General features: G+C 38.2%; 2 protein-coding genes across 3 annotated transcripts in view; one reads left to right on the top strand and one right to left on the bottom strand.

The window, feature by feature from the left end:
* Positions 1–25,316, bottom strand: part of CTNNA1 (catenin alpha 1) — a 182,786-nt gene that overhangs the window by 49,084 nt on the left and 108,386 nt on the right. The gene's annotated exons all lie outside the window — the stretch shown is intronic.
* Positions 8,858–13,079, top strand: LRRTM2 (leucine rich repeat transmembrane neuronal 2). Its single transcript, XM_040444608.1, has 2 exons — positions 8,858–9,426; positions 9,773–13,079. Exons 1-2 carry the CDS (start codon positions 9,423–9,425, stop codon positions 11,317–11,319), a joined length of 1,551 nt encoding a protein of 516 aa, XP_040300542.1. The 5' UTR covers positions 8,858–9,422; the 3' UTR covers positions 11,320–13,079.

Below are 25,316 nucleotides of genomic sequence, written 5' to 3'. Positions count from 1 at the left end.
GCAAATCCTCAAACTTGATTTGAGGGAATTACAGCCAACAGCAAAATTTACTTTAAGATGCAACCCAGACTATGAATCTGTTAAATCTGTACTTGTCAAACTACCTTAAAAATCAATTTGTCTTTCTTGTTACTGTAGGAAATAAAAGTTTATGCCTCATTGATCAGGAAGGGACAGTTCAGAAGCAGTTATTTACTGAAGCTTTTAGCTTATACTAGACAGACCACCTTTTAAATCAAAACCCCTCTAACACACACACTCGCATGCGCGCGCAACTTTAGAATTCCAATCATTTAAAATAGGGGTAAGTACACATGCATCTACACACTTACAACCTTAAAAATGAGCTTGATGAAATTGGAAAGGTTGCTTATTTGTAAAACAAGATTTTACTTCTCTTTGAAATTAAAAGTCTTAGGATCTTTTAATTCTAGTTTTAGCTATGTCAAAGTAAAGGTGCTCATTTAACCTTTAAAGTAAATGATTCTCAACTCCTACCTAATTAAGAGACTCTATTCCATCTAAGCAGAGAGGCTACCTAGGTTCATTAATATTTGACATATTTGTCCTGCTAACCAGTGACAAAAGGGCTTTCTGAAAAAAATATTAGGCATATTTGGGGTTTCAACATATAGGTTCTCCTCAACAAGTTAACAGCAGCTGAAATGAGGAGAGAAACTTCTTAGCTAGATGGCTACTAGCAACATAGTTCTAGCTGGGACAGCAAAAGGGCTTTCAAAATCCATCTTCAACAGAAGCATAAAGAAACCACTCCACCTGCCTTTTGCGTGGCCAAATAATAAATTCTATTTATTTAGACACACTTTTTACAGAGCACCTACTTTGCATCCACTGGAGTAGGCAGGACTAGCCACAATCCTTCTTTCAGAAAGTTTACAATCTGAGCTAAAATAATTCAGAACAACATATAATTTAGCAATACTCTGTATTGTGCTGGGCCTGGTAGGAGTTCTAAATGAATTAACAGTAGGTCAGAGTAATAAGGGGAAGTTATGCACAAGATTAAAGTCAGGCACTGATTTTTTTTTAATTATTAATAACTGAACTTTTCAGGAGGATTTTACCCCATTTTTGGTGGTAACCTGTGAAAAAACAAGCATTTTTTTTCTTCCAAAGACCAGACCCTTGCCTCACAAAGAGTAATCTTTTCTCCTATAACAAATTTACAACTCCCCCCAAACCACTCCTACCTTTGCCAAAGATGACACTATCGCACTGTTGTGACTGGTGCATATGTCCACAATTATTCACCCATATCCTACAACCTCTCAACTCTAGTTCTAGTTGGGCTCTAGCCCAACTCTTCCCATTCGGGAAGGTATGAAATGTGTCCCTGGCACAGCTGGCGGCATCTCAAGGTACATTTTAATCCCTAGAAATAATGTGACAAATGTTCCCAGGTGAGCCTACAAAAGCCTACTCAACCTAAAAAGTAACAGTACAAAATAAACAGCACTTCCAGGGAAAAACAGAGTGAAAACTTTTACAGTGCTTCCAGTGAATGAATCTATGGCACCATTCCACCAAATCCTGGGAGATCAGAACCAAATGTGAACTATTCCTTTATCTTTCTGGAGAAAAATATGACAGAATCCAGGATGGGGAAAAGTTAGCCAATAAGAAAACAGTCCAGCACAAACTGATGCATGTAGCTGAGATATTCTAATCTCTTTTTTCTTAAAACAGATGCTAATACTTACACATTAAATAGCTGCTGTAAGTTAGAAAGTTAACAGAAGTACAAACAAGTATTTAAAGCAAACAAATACAAAAACTAAGTATATGAAAGTCGTAAAATAAGGCCTTAATTTTGAAACTATTAATAACCCAGAAAAAAAGAATAAGATGACCCAACTGTGAGGATATTTCAGGAGGATTCTAAAATGCTCATTATCTGGGAATATCAGGCTAAGAACTGTTGATAAATCATGGAACTGTTCTGATTTCTATGTTGATTAACAACAATTAAAAAACCTTCTAAAGGGCTCTGATCTTCTTTGCCCTACTTAATTAAGATAATGTGTTAACAGGGAATCTTTGTTTACTGACAATTTTACAACATCTCATGCTCATCCAACAGGTACTGGATCTTGAACATAATATGTCAAGGATGTGTTTGCTTTATTTAATATAAGGAAGATTCTCATCAGTTATGCCATTCATTAAAATTACCTATAGGGGCGCCTGGGTGGCTCAGTCAGTTAAGCGTCCGACTTGGGCTCAGGTCATGATCTCACAGTCCGTGAGTTCAAGCCCCGCATCGGGCTCTGTGTTGACAGCTCAGAGCTTGGAGCCTGCTTCAGATTCTGTGTCTCCCTCTCTCTCTAACCCTCCCACGTTCATGCTCTGTCTCTCTCTGTCTCAAAAATAAATAAAACATACATACATACATACATAAAAATAAAATTACCTATATAAAGACTTTTAAAAGGCAATAAGTGGAAGAAATACTTATAAAATATCTGGGAAAAAAATAATTTCTTTAATAAAAGAACAGTTTACAAATCTTTAAGAAAATGACCAATTTCAAGTGAGAATGAGCAAATGAAATACACAGTCCACATGAAGGAACAAAATGACAATACACCTATATACAACATGGTACTCATTGTTACTCATAAGAGAAACAAAGAAAAGAAAGCTTTTTTTACCTATTAGATTCACAGGTATTTTACAATACGTTGTGGGGGTGGGGAAGGAGTTGGTGGGGTGGTTACTGAACACTTACAGACTTCTGGGGGAAGTATGAAATGGTTTAAAACTTTTTGGAAGGCAATGTGGTAATGTCTATCAAATTAAAAACAATTTTTTTAATGTTTATTTATTTAAAAAAATTTTTTTAATGTTTATTTATTTTTGACAGAGAGAGAGACAGAGCATGAGCAGGGAGGGGCACAGAGAGAGGGAGACACAGAATCTGAAGCAGGCTCCAGGCTCTGAGCTGTCAGCACACAGCCTGATGCGGGGCACGAACCCATGAACTGTGAGATCATGACCTGAGCCGAAGTCAGACGCTCAACCAACTGAGCCACCCAGGCACTACTATCAATTTTAAATAGACACACTCTACAACCTAGTGATTTTTTGGTTCAGAATTTATATAAAATCTTGCCTAAGGATGCAAAGATATTAAAAGGGTATTCACTTTACACTGTCTGCAAAAGCCAAAAGGCTCAAAACAAACTACATGTCCATATATTAAAGAAGAGCCATACAAGGGGAAACTATGAAGCCATTAGACACCCCATATCTCACACTCTCCCTCTCTGTCTCTCTGTCTCTCTCTCTCTCTCTCTCTCTCTCACACACACACACACACACACACACACACACACAAAGAAGCAGCAGTAGAGAATCAACTCCCACAGGATGTCAAGACTTAGCAGAACCATTTCAGTAATACGGGTTAATCTCAACTGCAGCTATAATGTTGCCATACTGTAAGACTTTCAAAATAAGAAATGATCTTGTTCTCTTTGGACCAAATTTTTGTTACTGATTTTCTTTGCACTGATGACATCACATGCTCAATTTTTTATTTTTTTTATTTTTATTTTTTGCTGGTCTCAGCACATGTCGCTGTCCTTCTACTCCAGACTTCTAAAGGGAATGACATTTCCCAGGTTCAGCGATGAAGACTGCCAACATCTAGTCAATATACATGCAAATTCACCCTTTTAAATTTACCCAATGGGGTCAAAAAGCCTCTAAAACTGGAAGGGATTCTTCAAGAAAATATGAATGGATATCTTAACTCTTAATTCTACTCTATGCAAATGGCTTTTTGTATACCTGTGGGCCAGCTATGTGGGTAGGATGAGAAACATATCTAAACAGAAAACTACTTGTAAATGCAGAGGGAGAAGCAGGAAGGACAAATCCAAACTTAGCCATATTTCAGAATTTAAAAATGAAGCCTGCCACGTACAGAGGGAGAGGGAAACATGAACACGAGGTAGCCACTGGCAGAACAAGAATAAGAAAAGGGTTTGGCAATACAAATTTCAATCAGTCTGTGCATTAACCAAGACTTTAAGGGGCGCCTGGGTGGCTCAGTTGGTTAAGCATCCAACTCTTGATTTTGGCTCCGGTCATGATCTCATCGTTTTGTGAGTTCTAGGCCTGCATAGACTCTGTGCAAACAGCACAGAGCCTGCCTAAGATTCTCCCTCTTTTTCTGCCCCTTCCTCCCTCTCTCTCTCTGTCTCTCTCTTTCTCTCTCTCTCTCTCTCTCTCTCTCACACACACACACACACAAAATGAATAAGTAAACTTCAGAAAAAAAGATTTTAAGATCAGCTCTATTTGGTCTGAGGTCTATGGTAGACAAAATAAAAGATCTTCATGGCTGAAATGTACCTGTGCCCAAACTTCTACAGAAGATTTTCCCTCACCTAACGTCCAACATAGGTGTATCACCCAAAGCTCTATTGCTGAATTACCTAGCCCTGGGCACAGAACATAACTCTAGCACAACAAAATTAGGCTGTCACATGATCCTAGCCCTGCCACCCCCAACAGCAACAACTACCAAAAATTACATGCCTCCAAAGCTAGAAGAAATCCTGAACTTTTTAAGTTACAGCATCAAAAGGAACACAGTTCACCATCCCTAGCAAAGCCACCACTACTTCTTACTACTTTCTCAATCATGTTTACTAAGAGAACAAAGGGACTTTTAAAAATCAAAATCAATGGAGGACAGGGATAGGGACAAAGATCTAGTAAAAAAAGGGGGGGAGGGGATTCTGGAGGCCTTATGTGGACAACTTAGTTTTAAAAAATGCTTTTTTTTTTAAGGAAGATGCCCAACCACCCACATGTTTATTTACATGCAACAGTGGTCTAGTGAGCGCCAACACTGTAGGAGCCTAGTGTTCTGAATGCTCTCAGATCCTCTAGCTCCACCTGTGACTATCAACTACTCTTTAGACAATATCCAATACAATAGATTGGTAAAGCCATCAATTCTTACATTACAAACTCTATCTGCCTCTGTCAGGTATGCTTTGTTTCTTGGGAAGATAACAAGCTAATGTTCAGCATCAACCTCAATGATTTTTCTTTTTCTTTTCTTTTTTTTTTTAAACAGCGAATCAACAGTCACATATTTGCCTTCAAATATACACGGTTTGAAAGCAGTGAACAACTCTAGGATTTACCATAGTCTTCTCTCATCTTCCTTCCTCCCTCCCTCCAAAAGAAGGCTAGTAAAACCCACTTACTCTAAGGTAGGCCCAAATATGAGGCGGCCAAATAAGAACCCTGAAAGGTTCTTACAAGGGGACATACTGAGACCCACAAAATCCAGGACCTCCACCCTAAAAGTGACTATTACTTTTTGATAAACATGAAGAGTTTCTCCAAGTTATCAATCAAGACTGGTAGCAAGAAGATTTATTTTAACATTACTTCTCCAGGGCACCTTTTGTGCAACACCACGGGTGCTAGAGTTATTACATACAATTTTTGGATTTGGGCATGATTTAAAAAACATTTCACTTTTTAGCATAATGCAAAATTAAGCTTCTACTCTCCTACAAAAGAACACAAAACTCCATGTATATATCTGTACATCTGCTTCTCCAAGCTGAGAAATAATTCTCTCTAATCAGTAATTCATATTAAAAACAAACTTTCATGTAGAGTAGCTTTCATGCATGTAACTACAGCACCTAAGCCCTACCACTTGATTCACTCAATTTGCTTAAAACCATTCACAAAGAGAAGAGACAAGTTAGATTTTACTTCTCCTTTGCCTTGTCATGAACAATAACTAAAGCAGTGAAAATTTAAACAGCTATGGTTAGTACTTTGCAGAGGTTGTACTGCCACTTTAATTAAGTCAAAGGCATATGTGTGGAGAGTAAAACTGTTCTAAAATGAAACCAAAAACAAACAAACAACGTTTAATTCAGAAAGAACATGGGTCTCTGTTTAGTCCTTTTAGCTAAAGAAAGATAAAGATTTTAAAAAAATGATACAAAATTCCACCAATGGGAACTATGTACTCCACCAACTTTTAAGACAAACACTGTATCTTCTTTGGTTCCAAAGACTGAACCTTCTGAATCCAAAGAGAAGGCAAGTGAACAAGATGACCTGTAACCCAGAACAAATTCTCTGGGTCCTGTGATACTGTATTACTGCTTACTTCTGCGGTGCAATACTGCACACTTCTCCAGATGCATCAAAAAATAATTACTCTTGATTGCACAGGTGCTTCTCTGAGCAATTTTCCTTGCCCACAAATCTGGTATAACAGTGCTGGGATAATGTAATTTAAGCATTTTCCATTTGTTAATATATAAGAGGTAGGCAAGCAGACTAGAGAGGAGAAAGGAACCAAGAGTCTAAGGGGAAGCAGATGCTTTTCCTTCTAAATTATCATATGCAACTCAATCCCAATTGTGGTTGCTCAAATCCAATTGACTTTAATGCTTTTCTCCACATGGAAGTAAAGTGGTTACTTCACGGAAGAATTTAATCCAGTTCCTACGGCCTGGCAAAGGTTTTTGTTTTTGTTTTTGTTTTCCATCAGAGAGTAGCTGACTTCAGTAAGGCATTTATAATATCTCCAAGGGCTTGTTTTCCTTTAAAAAGAAATTAAGAGACTACTCTTATCAGACTCCCCTCCTTAGGTGTTTTGGAATAAAGTTCCTATGGAACAGAAATTCTGTAACCTAGGATCACAGACCCTTTAAGAGACTGGTTAAATCTTATTCACAGAAAAATGCACAAGCAACAGAATTCTGCAAATAGTCTATAGAACCAGCTAAAGAATTACTAGCCTATAGACAGACAAGACTATGGAAAAGATGCTCAATGTGGCAAGTGGCATCCTTGAGGACCTCTCCCTCCCTTCATTCCTTAACCAGCATGTAGGAAAAAGGTGGGAGTACTAGTGCAGGCCTGTTCCAAGGAATGTGGGGTTCCATTCATGGGCAACTTTGGCTTAGAAGCTTCTCTCTGGCCTAGGGATGCACTGCAGTCTAAGACTATCTGTCAAATCTTTCCTTCCTCTCTCCTTTCAGAGGTGTCAGACTTGCCCTGTGGTCTGAAGACGCCACTGGCCTTCAGAGTATTCATATGGTCTTCTCTTTCCTTTTGTACTTCCCAGGAACTTTACAAATTAAAAAAAAAAAAAAAAAAAAAAAGATGGAGATGGAGATGGAGAAATATTAAGGTTTTAAGAGTTTGTTTGTTTGTTTGTTTTTGAGAGAGAGAACGTGGAGGGTAGAAAGAGAATCCTAAACAGACTCCACACTGTCAGCGCAAAGCCCAACACAAGGCTTGAACCCATGAACCGTGAAATCATGACCTGAGCTGAAACCAAGAGTCAGAGGCTCAACCAACTGAGCCACCCAGGCATCCCAAAACTCTAATAATTCTAATCCTTCTTGGGGTCTGCTTCTAGGAGAATTCAGACTATCCACCAGCATGTGCTGCTGTTTTCACAGCACCTTTACACAGCGCTCAGAATAAAGGACCTTGGATTCTTCCAATCCTCACTCCAGTAGCACCCTTCTACATAGACACTATGCCTCTTAAGACAATGACTTCTTGCCCAATGGAATGAAGCCCCTGGAAGCCCACAGGTCAGTGATGTTCTGGTTTCACAGACACCAAGGGTAGTTTTGAGATTTTTGCCTCCAGTTCTAAGACAAGACCCACGAAGGTTAAGCACCAATGGTTATGACAGAAATTGCCATGGAAGGCCAAATTAATAAGGTCCGATGTGTAAAAGGCATTACGTTTGTCAGGCCTGAATATAGGACTCTCACTAATGCTAGAAAAATCCTTCACATTTATACTAATCATGGTTCTTTAATTTTCAAAACCAAGTTCTGAACAGTGATGACACTATTCAACGGGGAGAAGACACCATCAGGTCAAGTAATAACAGCCAAAGCAAAAATCCTAGTCCAAAGTATGAGCGACCTTCTGTATTCACCAGAGATTCCAACAGTTAGTGTGCAACTCAAAGTCAGTTCTTAGGTGTGCCAGCAGAAGCTCTTAAGTATGCAAATGCTCTGTTATCTGGGTGCCCCAATGCCCCAATCATGCTCAGCATTAGCTGAGGCTTTCAGGTGAAGGAGTAGGTGAGATTCTGAGGTTGGACTGTACCAGAATCCAACCAGGCTCTATCACTTGTCCTAAATCACTTCTGTTCCATTGTTAATGTTTAGGGCATACAGTATTAAATGACAGTATCACCCTAACCTTTTCTCCTAGTAAGACATGTAAGGATGAAATCAGCATTATTTTTCAATCAGCACTGTGATTAAAACGTTGTAACACGAGACAGAGAAGGACCATCTTTTTAATTCAAGTTCCCCTTAAATTCTCAACCAGCAAACTAACCAAATACTTAGTTTTGTAAGCTTTTTCTCTTCCCTTCCCCCTTTATTCTTAGTTTATGATGTTAAGCTCTTAATGACAAAGAAGCCAAGCCCACCTGGGTAGTTTTCCAACACACGTAAAGCAAATCACAGTCATACTTCCATTTTAACCAAGCATGACAACAAGGTGACTGAGTAGCTTTCCAAACTACCAGAGCAGCAGGCACTACCTTGCATAGGCTGGCGTTAAATCTGTACTTCATAAATCGTGCAGGCTCCTGCCCATTTAGATGATCTCTTCTCTGCAGAATCGGCAGTCTAACACTGGTTCTTCCAAGCATTAAAAATCATCACTCTGCTATCCCAACTCACTGTTCAGATGGGTCTTCCTGAATGCAGCCTTTATTACAACCTCACTGCTGCTTCACACACTGCAGGAATACCATGTTTTTTAAGTCAGGAGCTCTCTTTCTCGCTTTATTATAATCAAGGGGTCTTACAACGACCCCGATACTGTTAAAAAGCACGGTGCTTTATAACAGTAAAGCTTCTGGAAAACCCAAACAAAAGACACGTCACCCGGTGACGTCAGCCTATATACAGTTCTGTGTGGTCGCAGCACATAAGCAATTCCATTCTTGTGCCGTTTCTCGGAAAAGCTTTTCAGTAAATGCACTCATGCTGCTCCAGGAGCTCTTCTCTGCAACAAGCCGCCCATCTGCCATCAACAAGTTAAGACCGAGAGAACTAACGGCTGCGGAAAGGAGAGACTGAAGCTTTGATTAACCAGCTGAGCAGTTAAAGGAGGACGAAATTTAATAACTTACATTCAAAACTCATTGAGGAATCAGAGAAGACAGAGAAAATGAAACCAATGCTTTCGAGAGGAATATCCTAAGGAAAAAATAACTCACCCTGCTGGATGATTTTACTCAGAAAGCCTGGGACACAGAAAACAGGAAACTGGTCAAAGGCTCCTGCATGTTAGAGCCTTTTACAGACTCACTGCGTTGAGTCTAACAACCGCGACTGAATGCAGCCTCCAATGTGCTCAGAAGAATGGGTAAGTCCATGCATTTATGTGTCTTATACAGTCAGCAAGGAATCATGCTTTCTAAAATAAGCCACCAAATTCACATTTTATGAGGGAGATCACTGTCAAATTTCTGGGTTTTGAGGTTTAGGTAAAAGCCTATACTGCTAATGACAGAATATTCTTTATCTTTTTTCTTAATGGTTTAAGTTGTCTTCTAGTCATACTAACAAGGTTAGTTTTTCTGCAGCAAATGAAAAATAAGTTATATGCAGTGAAATCTTTCGCCATAATGTTATGTTGTTTTTTTTAAGAGCTCATACATTCTGCTGAAAAATATCCTATCTTCTTGTTTTCCTTAAATTGTATTCTGCAGGCTTACATTTCAAGTGGCCATTAGGGGCCCCTATGCTGGCAGCAATATATGCAATGAGTATGGTTTTAAAAATGCTGCCTGCCCTGGGTATGGCGTGTCCACCCAAATGCCGCTGCGAGAAGCTGCTCTTCTACTGCGACTCTCAGGGCTTCCGCTCAGTGCCAAACGCCACAGACAAGGGCTCTCTGGGCCTGTCCCTGAGGCACAATCACATCACAGAGCTCGAAAGGGATCAATTTGCCAGCTTCAGTCAACTTACCTGGCTCCACTTAGACCACAATCAAATTTCAACAGTAAAAGAAGATGCTTTTCAAGGACTATATAAACTTAAGGAATTAATCTTAAGTTCCAACAAAATATTTTATTTACCAAACACAACTTTTACTCAACTGATTAACCTGCAAAATTTGGACCTGTCTTTTAATCAGCTGTCATCTCTGCACCCAGAGCTCTTCTATGGCCTTCGGAAACTGCAGACCTTGCATTTACGGTCCAACTCCCTGCGGACTATCCCAGTACGCCTATTCTGGGACTGTCGTAGTCTGGAGTTTCTGGATTTGAGCACAAACCGTTTGCGAAGTTTGGCTCGCAATGGATTTGCAGGATTAATCAAACTGAGAGAGCTTCACCTAGAGCACAACCAGCTGACGAAGATTAATTTTGCTCATTTCCTACGGCTAAGCAGTCTGCACACACTCTTCTTACAATGGAACAAAATTAGCAACTTGACATGTGGGATGGAGTGGACCTGGGGCACTTTAGAAAAGCTAGACCTGACTGGAAATGAAATCAAAGCCATCGACCTGACAGTGTTTGACACGATGCCTAATCTTAAAATTCTCCTCATGGATAACAACAAGTTAAATAGCCTTGATTCCAAGATCTTAAACTCCCTGAGATCCCTCACAACTGTTGGCCTCTCTGGCAATCTGTGGGAATGCAGCCCTCGAATATGTGCTTTGGCCTCCTGGCTGGGCAGTTTCCAAGGTCGGTGGGAACATTCCATCCTATGTCACAGTCCTGACCACACCCAAGGAGAGGATATACTAGATGCAGTCCATGGATTTCAGCTCTGCTGGAATTTATCAACCACTGTCACTGCCATGGCTACAACTTACAGGGATCCAACCACTGAATATACAAAAAGAATAAGCTCATCAAGTTACCATGTGGGAGACAAAGAAATCCCAACTACTGCAGGCATAGCAGTTACTACTGAGGAACACTTTCCCGAACCAGACAATGCCATCTTCACTCAGCGGGTAATTACAGGAACAATGGCTTTATTGTTTTCTTTCTTTTTTATTATTTTTATAGTGTTCATCTCCAGGAAGTGCTGCCCTCCCACTTTAAGAAGAATTAGGCAGTGCTCAATGATTCAGAACCACAGGCAGCTCCGATCCCAAACACGACTCCATATGTCAAACATGTCAGACCAAGGACCGTATAATGAATATGAACCCACCCATGAAGGACCCTTCATCATCATTAATGGTTATGGACAGTGCAAGTGTCAGCAGCTGCCATACAAAGAATGTGAAGTATAATATCTACCCGTCATCAAAAATTACATCAGATAAGTAACCTATTTTACATAGTAGGGGATAAATACATACCTAATTTTTACCAATGGTGACATTAAGCCTAATTTTCCAAACCAAGTGGAGACTTAAGTTTTTGAAGTGTTCAAGTATTTTTAATTTTTTTTAATGAACCCATATTTTAAGTGTTATATGAAGCAAAGCTCATATTAATTTGCACTCTTGTTGCAAAGTCTAAAAATGCTTATTTCAAAATAAGACATTTCATGTATGTAATTATTATATACTATCATGTGTAAACATTTACACTAAGGTCTCCATATGCTATTTTTTTCTACTGAAAACAGTTTGGAAAGAAGCTACTGAGCAGAAAAAGATATGGATCAATACTTGTTAGATCACTGCTCTCCATCCCAAGAACCACAACTGGCTTGCTGCTTAAAAGGAGGCTTAGCAAAGTTTTCGTCTATGACAATTTGGTATTTACTCAAATCTACAATTTATTGCCAGTGTGGGAAGTAGAATTTCATGTATGCTGAAGACTGGTAAATATTAAACACTCTTCTTCCAGAGTTTTTGCCTGGGTTAGTAGACACTATCAAAGTCCACATTATGAAATCAGAACCCTTTATGTAATTCTAATAAGCTGAGTGACTCTTTAATATATTTAAACAATGAATCCAAGTGATTGTGAAAAGGTCTCATTACAATGAAATCAATAGTAAATAATCACACTGACTTCACATTATACAACTCTAATTTGACTTATAATGGAAATGTTGATTTTTGTGGCACTTAGACAATTTTTAAACTAATCTAAAAATCATCATTTTACTAATTAGTTTACTAAATCCTATATTTACATTTATATGTGAAAAAAGATTTAGAAATTATTTCGGAGAGAAAAGAGATAAACTGAGTCCATTTAACAATCCTGTGACCTGCTCCCTGTAGTATGAAAGCACACACACCAATTCTCTCCCTCCCTCCACGATCAAAGATGCCTTGACAAAGGGGTTTAAACCTCTTTCTTCTGCCTTTTCCTAATCTTCAAACCTCAAAAAGCCAAATTAAAAATAATCGGCTAGCAACAGAATATACTAGAATACAGTACAATGGAACCAAGAAAAAAATCACTTTCTAAATATGATGTGCTAAAATTTGACTGTTTAATAAAGATACATATCCATACTGTAAGAGCAGTTCTCATGGGAGAATACCCTACATGCCTATGCAGCCACAAGGATGTGAAGGGATGAAACAGAAAGGCAGCAATTTGAAATGTGACCCGCAGAAACATTCTGGCTTAAGTTAAAAAGGCAACCAAGAGTGAGGCAAAGGTTAACTACACAATCTGCATCAAACAGGGCAAGGCCCTGGGTCCTGCAGCTGAAAAAGAAAGTGTTAATAGATACATTCCATAATTAACAAATGATAATGATGCCACACTTTTCATGCAGAAAACTGCCGTAAGTATTTTGTTTCTTTGATTATGATTTCTACAAAGAAACTATGACATATTTGGGATTTAGATGAAAGTCACCAGTCCATACATAATTTTTCCATAAACGAGGCTCCATGTATGCAGTAGCAAAACCCATTAAATTAGACCACTGACTTAATTTTGAAAAAATGAGCATTTCTACAACTGACATTTAATGTATGTGAAAAAAGGCATGTATCCTTAGAGAAAACCACAACCATTAAATAAAAACAAAACAGGTTATCTTTTCCTTAAGATTACCATTAACATGATATCCATCATTCAGAGCATGTTTTCCTCTCAGGATTGAAATGAAAACATGCTAAGACTACAGTTTAACCCACAAGATTTAATTATAATTTTTTTCTTCTTTAATACTAAGAGAAAGGGGTCTTCTTTAATACATTTCAAAGAAAACATGTCTTGTAAAAAAGCAGATGAGATCACAAATTATTAAGGTAAAAATGTGCTCTATTTTTTAAGGTGGATAGATTAGTTTGGCAAAGTCTCAGCCCAGCTGTGTTCAGCTGATCATGAGCGGTGAGCATTTCATTTCTTGTTAAACCAGCCTGGGCCTGCCTGGGCAGAGACAGAAGCTGATTTTACAACATAGAGCACAACTCACTACTTCCCCATGGAGGGGCTGGATCAGAAGCCCCATTACAAATGAGAACTCCACGAGCTAAAATTTACCAACCCATTTATCAGGGTAACCATGGCCATTTGTCTGGGCACAGCTTTGTCACAATACAACTGGGCCCAGAACACAGACTCCACCAGCCCTGAAGGATAGCAATGGAGTATTTTCCATCATTGCATCCACAACCAATATTAACTGAAATTATGAAGAATGAGAAATACTGGCTGAGAATTCCCACAGTAATCTTAAAGATTATAGTTAGTAAAATGGACCACCAATTGACAAAATCCTTAATGTATATAGAAAAGTAAATTGGAAAAGCAAGCCATTCATTAATTCTGGCGAACAGCATAGCAAAGCCACAAAGGAATATTTTCCAGTTGAAAACTGTAAAATTTTTTGCCCTCCATTTTTTTGCTAATGCTCTCAGAGAAAAGTAACAGTGCCAGATAGCATTTTCCTTTTTCCATTTAAAGTGCAAACTTCCCTTTTCAATTGCCTGTAGAAGGCAGGATTCCATTTAATTTTGGCCTATTTGTGTTTCAGTATCAGCACAGGTTTGAAGATGAGACTGTTAGTCATCTGTCCTCTCTTTACCAACTGGCTAGGGTAGAAGAGCATCACAGCTACACTGCAGATCCTGGTAATACAATGTTAGGGCTTTTGTTTTTCAGTGTAGTCTTATCTTCTTCAGCACCTCCTCCTCCCCCACCAACCCCGGCCTTTTTTCACTTTCAAGGTTAGAGGAAAATGATCATTTAATCAAGAACCAGAAAAATAATTAAATCTCTCTGGACAAAGAAAAGCTAAGAAGGCTATGATACTGTACCCACCTAGTAACCCAGAGCTTGTTTGGAATCATTTATATTCATTTCTGTAGCTTGCCAGCGATTTCAATCACTCTTCTAAAATGAGAGTGGGCCGATAAATTTGCAAATCCACACACAACTCAGAGAATACCCACTGCCAACATCAAATAGCAAAGATACTAATTTTTTAAGCCAAAAATCTGCACTAACACATGTAATTTCTTAATGTGCCTAAGTTAATTTCTATACCGATTCAATGAATGGAATTGATTGAACTTTCCAACTCCACTAATTATTAAAATCCATCTGCTTATTCTAATGCTAGTCACCAAGAGCTAGACTCCATCTTTCCAATAAAAATGAGCCCTCTGTATCGCTAGGTCCAAAACCTAAAATTCAAAACAGGCATATCATTTTCTTAATGCATACTTCCTACACAGGTTATCAGGGAATAAAAGGCTGTATAATGCCCCATTCTCTCCCTAAAATGTGGATATCTATATGAAATTTTAAAAGAATATTTTTAGAAGCTTAGCTCCTAACAGAGATATACAGTGACAGACCTGTCTCAGAAGTCTGTTTTAGGCCATGATTTTCCGATCTTATTGGCTAAAGAGCTTCAACTAGAAAAAAACTAAGGATGATAAAGTCATTCATAGACAATTAAATATTTCTGTTCTTAACCTAGGGCAAACTCATAGTGCTTGAATATGGCCAAAAACAAATAGAAAATGGCTGTTAAGCTTTCATCCAGCTATTACAAACATTTAGAAACATCTGCTACTCCTTCAACTAACCTATTCTTCTTCCTTGATAAACTAAAAACAAGTCTGATATATGGAATGTTTGATGAACCTTCTTATCAACACTGAGACTGGACACTAAAAGTCCAAACACATTGTGTTCAATTACCTTAAGAGCCTTTTTTTTTTCTTTTTTTGGCTGGGAGGTGGGCAACTGGGTTGGGAAGAAAATACTATTATATTGGGGGCTGGGGTGGGGGTGGTAACAAAGTGCAGTGTACAGGAAAGTTTTGTTATTAAAATTGTGTATACTGTACAAAGTGAATGTCTTTTTTTTAAGCTTTCCCTTGGTAGGCAATCAATTTTGACACGCGAAACGTGAAAAAGCCATTTGTGACAGACACAGAAACCTTAAACGAACATCTGTTTTGTACCATGTTCTCTACAATGCCAAATGTGCCAGTTGAGTAAAGGGCAGCTAATTGACTGTCTTCGTTAAGAGACAGGTTAAACTAAGCTAAGAAGAAAGTAACGGGTGTGGGGTGTGGGCAGGTGGGGAATTGTCGGGGGTGGGGAGTGGGAGGCCTAGTTAAAAAGCTACCATGACAATACCTAACAGTTACACATTAACAAGTTGCTCTGTCACAAGCCTTAGCAAATAGACAAACAGCTATCCTTGAGAATCACAGGGCCTAAGGTTGGCTGCCATCTCCCATTCTCCCCAAAAGTAGACTGCCACCACACCACAGCCTGGGCAGCTTCAAAAAGGTTGCCTCTACCCAGCAAATGGCAACTTGGCCTTTACCTTGGGGGTCCACTGGTGGGAGACAGATCCCAGCAGCACCTTGCACACCACTCCTGGGAGGGATGTCCACAGGAGTTGATCATGCTGGGATCTCTAGGATCTCTACATGACCTATTCTATCCCAGACACCAGCTCAGTAAATATAGATATGGAAAAGGAAGGCAAGATTTTCAACTAGTGTCCCTTGCTTGGCATAAATACCCCCCAGAACAGGATGCTATGCCTGGGCAGCACTGGGGGCAGAAAGGGCCCTGGTCTCAAGGAACTGACTGCCAGGAGCTGCCATACTTGTCAGGATACACTTATTACTTCTCCAGGTCCAGAGCAGTGCAGTAGGATCAGACAGGCAAGAAGAAATAAGGCCACCCCTTTCATCCAGAGATGAGGGGATCAGAGAATCAGAGAAGCTAGGACAGCGATCACACCAGGAATCTCAGCAGCAACGAGGGCAGAGGCAGGAAGGAACCACAGCACAAAATTTTGTTGTCAAACTCATCCACTATGCACTAGAGGGCACAGGTGATAGTGGTTTCAAACTGCACAAAGGACTGAATTCCTATACTTTATGGAGTTAAAAAAGCTTATTAACCTAATTGTCATACATTTAAATCTTGAAAATCCCTTGTAAAGCTACATCTCATTTCTTTATCAGTTATTTTAATTAGTTTTGCCTGTATGCCACAGCATTCTCAGGTTCCCACTCAAATTTATAATAGATTTCTTCAAGGTCTGTTTCAAGTGATTTTTTTCCTTTCTTTAAATATATCTAACCAGCTGGGTACTCAAATCTCCCTTAGACAGAATGTACTACAAATTGTCTTTCACAAAGAGCCAAGGGAAAGAGAGGTGAAAAATCACAGCTATTCCTAACATTTCTCCTCCTTAGCATGAGTTCCTCCACACTAGCCAAAGTTTTGGAAACACTCTTTAGGGACAGATGTTGAGCCTCCTTTCCTCTATCCAAAGAGGACACTAAAGAGGAAGAAATTTCCAAAGGAAAGTATCATGAAGCATCCTATCATGCAAAGTGTGGAAACTTAACATACACCATCCCTTTATACATGGAGGCCTAAGAGTAAAGCCTAGCACATGGCCTCCAACTCAGGACCTCCCACCAGAAACCCAACATAAAGGAGCATCTGCGAACAATCACCCTGAAGGCAGAGGCCAATGACTCTACCACCACCCTAAGAGAGAAGACTCTCCTCTCACCTGAGAACTAGATTTTAAAACTGTAGTCTCAGAGACAATACCCAAAGTCTTTTTACAACTTTCATCAAGCCCCTTTACCAAGAACCATGGTAAAAAGATGTAAAAATGTCATAACTTCACTGAATATCCTTTCAAAATTGTGTCCAGAGAACAAGAACTCCATTGTTACGCTCCATATTTGTATTAAAAAAAAATGCACACACACGCACACATATATATATACATATACGTGCACACATATATACTTATGTGTATAACTTAAATATATAGTATTACATATACATATATTTAAATAACCTCTAGGTTACTTCTTTGAAAAATCAGACAAAAACTCTACAGCCATTTACATTAGCCCACATGTTCATCATCATGAGAAGCAAAAAGCTCCTCTTGAGATAGACTAAAACATTTCCCATAGCCTAGCTGCCAAACACATAGAGGCAAACTGCTCAGCACTTTAAACCTTTGACAACTATTTATTTATCACTTACATATAACTTAATTCTATGACGTCAAGGAAACTTAGGAAAATACACTCCTATGTACAAAATGGTTGAAATAAGGATGCGAAAACATCAGAAGCAGGGATTCTTAATTCTAAGGGCCCAGGATATGTTTCACGGAATGCAAGAACCTCTTGTAATTATAATGCAAATATTGTATAGATGTCTAAATATTTCCCCAGATTCTAAAGGGTGTTGGTAACTTACAAAAAAGCCCTAGCAGAGCAATGAAATAGTTCTTTTGAGTTACACTACTTTGTTGTTTTTTTTAATATAATTTTGTTTTAATCTTTATTTAGTTTTGAGAGAGAGACAGAATGCAAGGTGGGGAGGAACAGAGAGAGAGGGAAACACAGAATCCGAAGCAGGCTCCAGGCTGTCAGCACAGAGCCTGATGTGGGGCTAGAACTCACAAACAGTGAGATCATGACCTGAGCCAAAGTCAGACACTCAACCGACTGAGCCACCCAGGCGCCCCTGAGTTACACTACTTTGGCCTTGATCCTCCTGGTGGCTAAGGCAAAGAGCAAAACCAAAAGCTTTCATCTGATAAAAGGAGCACACTACTTTATTTGAGGGGAGAGACACTTACATGCAAAACCCTGTTAATTACTTATAAAATAGAACCAGCTGTAGGATCAATAAGGAAAAATGTCAGACAGTATCTCCAAAGAGGTTCTGAAGAACAGGCAAGCTTGTCAACCCCTTGAAAAAGCTAAGGGTAAGGAAGTCTACATAAGCATGGTGCCTATAAAGTCAGCAAGATCGAACATGCACCTACTTGGGAGAGTAGTTCACGTTTCCTCCTTATCAAATCCCTAGGATCCAAACTACAGTGTTCCATCACCTAAGGGACACCCAGTAAGTATATGCTCCATTATAAGACTTATAGATGAGGAGTACAATGTAAAATTTAAAATTCTTCTACTACATCATGAAAGATATACATTTCATGCATCATCTCTAGTTGTGCCAACGATAATCATAAATGTTCTACTTGGATAAGATGTCTCTAAGATGTTAACTAAAATTTTCTAAGAAAGAACAGATGTAAAAAGATAAAGCATTCACTGGTCTGATAGCTGTCAGAAAATTAACTTTCCCTTTAAAATTTAACTCACTCTGTACATTATTAGAACACCTACCTAGATTTCAACAGGAGTAAAGAGCACAGTGATTAAGAGCCTCCACACTTGGGCCTGTGACCCTGGACAAGTCCTTTAACCTCACTATGCCTTAGGCCTCTCATCCCTACCATGGAATTAATAGTAGTAACAACCAAAGGGGAATTTAATCCATGTAAAGTACTGAGAACAGGCTGGAACAGAATAAAAGTTCAATAAATGCTTTCTATTTTAATAGTCATATGTGGAGAACTCGATGCAACAGATCCATCAAGCAGAGAATATAATCATATAAAAACATATCCGACTTCTGTGTTACTCCAAGAAACTCCTTACTTTCTAGTCTTACTTAACTCACTAAATTAATATATCGTATCTAAAATGAAGATTAGCGACAACTTTTAATAAGTCAATAGCCTACATACACATTTCATATCTAGAATTGATATAAAAATTGACCACATTATCCCACAGTCAAGTAATCTGCTTTATAAAATGTATTATAATATCATGTATGACAATACTCTGGTTTGGCTTTATGAATCAAGGCTAAATTTCAAAAGATAGATTCCCTAATTCCAAAATTCCTTCTGTCTAAGGTAGTCACTCAAAATCCAGTGATAATCTCTTTCCCTTGTTCAATAAAACTATATAGGACAACTCTACTATTTATTCATTATTATAAACAGATACGATTTTTCAAAAGAAATAAGAATCCCAATGATATCTCAGCTTCTATTTTATTTTAGGACAAAATACACAACTAAGAATTAAGGATCACTATTATTTTTATTTCTTTTGCTTAGAAGAAAATGTACTTCAAGTCTACCACATCTGATCTAGGAAGGAGCCCAACCAATTATGGCAGATTTGGTTCCTAGGCAGATTTGCCAGAATTACTGATATGAGGAGAGGTATGAGAATTTAAAAACACAAAGAGGGGCGCCTGGGTGGCTCAGTCAGTTAAGTGTACAACTTCAGTTCAAGTCATGATCTTGTGGTTTGGGAGTTTGAGCCCCGTGTTGGGCTCTGTGCTGACAGCTCAGACCCTGGAGCCTGCTTCACATTATGTGTCTCTCTTTCTCTCTGCCCCTCCCCTCCTCATACTCTGTCTCTCTCTCAAAAATAGATAGAACATTAAAAAAAATTTTTTTTAAACACAAAGATAACCTGTGAGTTCAATGCACACAGAAAGGTATGTTTCGTGATTACTGCTGATCCTCCATATTACCAAAATATTAAATATAAAGCTTGATCAGAATTAACCCGTCTGAATGAATACACACATTCAGTCTTTTTCAGAAACTGTAGACCTTATGGCTCCAATTTTTTAAGACAAAGAACTTTTTTCATGGATTGTCTTTCTAAGATCATGATCCAGTTTATCCAACAAGGAAGATCACTTTATCTCCTCCATCCTCCACAGCTTTTCTCCATTTTCCCACATCTCTTGATACTGGGCTTGCTCTTAGATCCTCACTTACCACCACATATACAAGCTTTTCAGAAACCTGCTTCTCCTCACAGCTCCCAAAATTCCAAGGAAAACCACCTTACTGAGCAGAGACCATTCAGTTGTAGTATATCCAATGCTGAGCACCAACGTTCTAAAAAATATCTGTAATTTTAAAGATGCTCCTTGACTCCACAAAACTAAGTAACTATCAGATGCAAAATGATCCACATAATTTGGGAGACACCATTAGAAACACAATCCTTCATCCACATTGTCTTCACAGTCTACCTTTCCCTTTGTACAAATTCAAATATCAAATAATGTTTATTCACTTTGTTTTTACCTTCAAAAGGTCAGAAACACCAGCCATTTAAGAATAGTACGCTTTTTGCTTTAATAATTAGCATTCACTCAAGCTCTCTGATCAAATAAAATCCCCAAGAGCTTTCGCATCATTAATATGAATAGTTATTCTCCTGGTTTTTTATTTTGGAGTGAGGAATGTGCCTTGAGGCAAAGAGGACATGGGTATACGGGAGGACATGGTTGTGAAAATTTCAGAAATATACAATTCTTTTTTTTTTTTTAATTTTTTTTTTAACGTTTATTTTTGAGACAGAGAGAGACAGAGCATGAACGGGGGAGGGTGAGAGAGAGGGAGACAGAGAATCTGAAACAGGCTCCAGGCTCTGAGCTGTCAGCACAGAGCCCGACGCGGGGCTCGAACTCATGGACCGTGAAATCATGACCTGAGCTGAAGTCGGCCACTTAACTGACTGAGCCACCCAGGCGCCCCTGGAAATATACAATTCTTGGGGTAATGACAGACTGTAATCCTTACTTCCCTCATCTATCCTCTAAAATTTTATACCAGTTTTGTCAGGATTCCATAGAACTGGACACAAAAACATTGATCTTTCATGTGAAAGTATTTTCTGACAGGTTTTGTTCCCAAGAGGAAAGAAAACATGACCACCAGGCCCTGATTAACACTAGGCAGGACTGCTGCATATGGCAGACACTAAGAACTCTGCTGAGAAGTGACCATGAAGCGCTATTTCTCTCTGATCAACCTCCCTAATTTTCCCTGGAAATTCACCAGGAAAAAAAAATAATGGCAGTGAAAAAGAAAGGGAAAAGAACTTACCAATCTTAGGCACACTCTTCTAGGCATCTCAAACAGCGCTACATCACTATCTCCCTCTTCTATCCTGACAATCCCTTCAGGCCAATATGTGAAAAACTGCTCTCTGACACTTGCCGTCAACTTCCAACAATGAGACCCCATTTTGCTATTGTGTTAAAACTGCCAGTCTAACATTTATCTATTACTCTCCATGAAAACCTAACAGTAGGTGGTCAGGAATTCTCTCTGTTTTAAAGCAGCATTCCTGAAGTGTCAAAAAATATCACAGTGCATAAGTGATACCACCCATTTTGTGCTTAGAATTAGATGTGATATGAATTACAGATCAAATGGGAAGAACTGAACAACCATAAAGACTTTACGTGAAGTCTAGCTAGTTGACATCCCCACCAAATGCATCATCATAAATTACAAAAACTATTAAACATATTTCTGTAAAAAACACAAATCTACTAGTCTCCCAAAACATATAAACAATATTTTGAGGAGCTCACTTTTTAAATATTTTACGTCAATTTTTAAACATACACACCACTGGGTTTAAATTAAAGGAGGTATGGCCTCGGAATGAGATAAAAACTATAAAAGGCTACCCGCTTTATTACGATATCAACTAGCATTTACGCTAATTGAATTCCAAGTCTTGATATCAAATGGAATTGAGACCATTATGTATGACACTATTTGGGAAGGGGAAACCTGGGAAAGATTTATTAATTTTTTGACATGTTAAAATCAAAATGTTTATTAGCCATTCAAGTAGAGACGACAAGTTCAGGGTAGAGATCTAGAAATGTAAATTTTGAAGTCATCATCAGTAAACACAGGTATTTAAAGTCACAAGACTCAATGAGATTACCAAGGGAATGAGTGTAGGTGGAGAAAAGACATACAGAAACACACTTTCTTCCTACACCAGTCTGTGGAATTTACACAGTATCTATCAAATGGCAGTCAACAACAACAACAACAAAAGGATGAGTTTCAAGGGCAAGAGCCCCTCAACATCAAAACCACTTGAACAAAGCATGTTCTATTGGAAAATTAATGAGAATAAGGTCAGATTAATTCAGGAAAATGATCTTAAAACATTACCTATCAAAGAAACTGTTGCCGATTAAAGGTCTGCACATACACTGCTTTAGAAAAAATGATTACTACATAACAAGTCCATCACTCACAGAACATCTGAGTATATTCTCCATACCAAGCAGGTACTAGAGATGGACCTGCCCTCAATGAGGTCAGTGTAATAAACTAAAAGACCAATGAAAGATCATGGGACAATCAGAAAAGCAGGTTCAATTTGGGGGGCATATGTACAGCTCATGTACTTGGAATAGTCAAATATTCGGCAAAAAGGTTAACAGTCTAGTCTTATCTATCTTTGACAGTGGTATGGATTACAAAGTGTGTGTGTTGATCAAAACTCATCAAACGGTACACTTAAAATCTGTACATTTCACTGTGTACATTTTCATAAAAAAACTGAACTCCAGTTAATGATATGTATACATGCTGCACTGTTTAGAGGTGAAGTATACAAGTGTCTGCAACTGACTTTTAAATGCATCCAAACAATAAGATGATAAATGTTAGATGTGATAAAATAAATAAAATAAAATAAATAAAATAAAATAAAATAAATAAGATGATAAATGTTAGATGTGATAAAGCATCTAACAAAATGTTAACCACAAAATCTAGGAAATAGGTACGTATATATATCTGGGTGTTCATTGTATATTTCTTCCAGCTTCTCTGTATGTATGAAAATCTCCTTAATAAAATGTTAGGGGGAAAGGAAAAATATAACTACAATTGTAGTTTATAGTATTGACAATCTAATGTACTATTCCTTTCAATGAGACCTACAGTGTTACACAGTGGTTAAGAGCTTAGACTATGGAGCCAGACTAGGTTCAAAATATAGTACATCCACTTTAGTACCTGTGACACCCTGAGCCATTTAAGCCTTAACAGTACAAAACTCATGCTCTGAAGATTAAGTGGGACTACATGTAAAACACTTGGAACACTTTCTGGCACACGGTAAGTGCTAAAGTGTGTTATGATGATGACTGTGATGACGACTAAACATTTTTAAATTATTCAACAAGTACTACTTCAACTCCTACTATATGAGATAAAACAATACTCATTAAAAACTAATAAAAGAGAAATCAACCCAAAAATGTGAATTGGACAGTCCTACTTAGATTACTAATACTCAGAGAACAGGGAGGCACTCAAGAATGTTAAAGAGAAAGAGCTTTAACCTTGCTTCAAAAAGTACCAGCAAGATTTCAATACACTGGGTATAAGGGCAGCCAGAACCACCCATGTGACAGATGCTACCAGTAAGTGCAGCTAAAATGAGCCAAGTGACAAAGGGACTCTGGGACCAGAAAGGGTGTGTAGATTTAACGTGGTCAGCAAGAGCAGCCATTCCAGGTCTCTGGAGATGGCTGGGATATGATGATCAAAGCAATGATTTAGAAAAAAACCATATTCTGGCAATTTTTCTTGCTTTGCTGAGAAAGACAAAACCCAGAATTTCAACTATCAGAAATGGCTGATAAGGAAGAAGGATAAGGGAAAGAGATTTATTTAAAGGACAGGCAAAGGGTAAGAACCAACAGTCAGCTGAGAAAGAAAGAACAAATGGCTCTCTACAAGAGCCCTGTTCAAAAGAAATGGGCAGAAGATTAGGGTATAAGGGAAAAATATGTTAAGAAATCGTTCATTCACCAGGATGCAATAAAAAAGAGTGTCCAAGTTGCCATGTTAAATCTCACTATACATCTCCAATCTACAACAATTTTCTAAAAACATACATAGTTGCTCCATGTTTTCATTTTGCAGCCTTCCCCCCACGCCCCTGCCGGCCAGGGTCAATAACAACTTCCTCTTATGAATTAGGCACAGAAAAGGCAGGACTGGTTTCCACCTTGAAAAATATGAAGCAAAGCTCTCACTAGGGTCCCATTCAGTCTAGTAAAACCTACCCCTTTCCCCACTCTTAATCATATAATGATAACATTTTCACAAGATAAAGTTTTAAAATTTTAGAACAATAATTTCTGACTCCCCAATGTGGTGCAAATATTAAAAAGAAATGCAGGAGCACAGTGTAGTGACAACCTGTTAATTTTACTCCCTCACATACTACAATAGAATCTTATTATAAGGTTTAATTTGTTACTTTCATATATAAGAAGTTCATTAATGGCTTCACTGTTAGAAACCTCAGTGGGACTGCTGTTTTTGTTAAAAACTATGTGGCATGGCTGCCAATACAATCTTAATAAAATCCCAAACCATTATCTACCTCCCATCTTAATAACAGAAATTGAAGATGAAACATGACATCTTAAGTGTTACACTTCACAATAAACAAGTTTCAGTATTTCAGAATCCCTTCATTCCCTACTCAAATTTAACTCTATCGTAATCTTTAGTTCCCTCCCCATAATCAAATACTTTCTCCTTCTTTAGAAATACCCTTTCACAAATCACAACTATGAAAGCTCTTCAATGTCTCAAAGAAGAATAGACATTTCTTTTTTTCTCCATTTTCATTACAATCAAGACTAGCTAATAAATTTCGCCACTTAGTCAAACCATGAAAATTATCAGATATCCAGACTTTTTCCAAAACTTAACAATTCTAGATTAATTTTGAATTAATGGAAGTAGGGGAAAACCCAAATGGGGAGAACCTACTGAAAATCAACTCTTGCTGCTTTTTCCCCAACTCTTCCTTCTTATAAGAAAAGGGACATGCTGTCCTCTCTGCTAAGAGTGACAGAGTGGAGACCCTGTCTCATCCACCAAACACTGTATGAAGTGTGGGTCCTCCACATACCTCTAGGGAAGTATCCACAACTAATAACCACTGGTAAAACAGCATTCTAAGCTAAGAGAGAGAGACAGAGAGAAAAAAAGAAAAAGAAAGAAAGAAAGAAAGAAAGAAAGAAAGAAAGAAAGAAAGAAAGAAAGAAAGAAGAAAAAAAGAAAGAGAAAAGAAAAGAAAAGAAAAGAAAAGAAAAGAAAAGAAAAGAAAAGAAAAGAAAAGAAA

This window comes from Herpailurus yagouaroundi, unplaced genomic scaffold, assembly GCF_014898765.1.
Source record: "Herpailurus yagouaroundi ecotype Mexico unplaced genomic scaffold, PumYag 192, whole genome shotgun sequence".
Lineage (NCBI taxonomy): Eukaryota > Metazoa > Chordata > Mammalia > Carnivora > Felidae > Herpailurus > Herpailurus yagouaroundi.
Note: the sequence above shows the minus strand (reverse complement) of the source record. Positions and strands in the feature narration are given on the sequence as shown.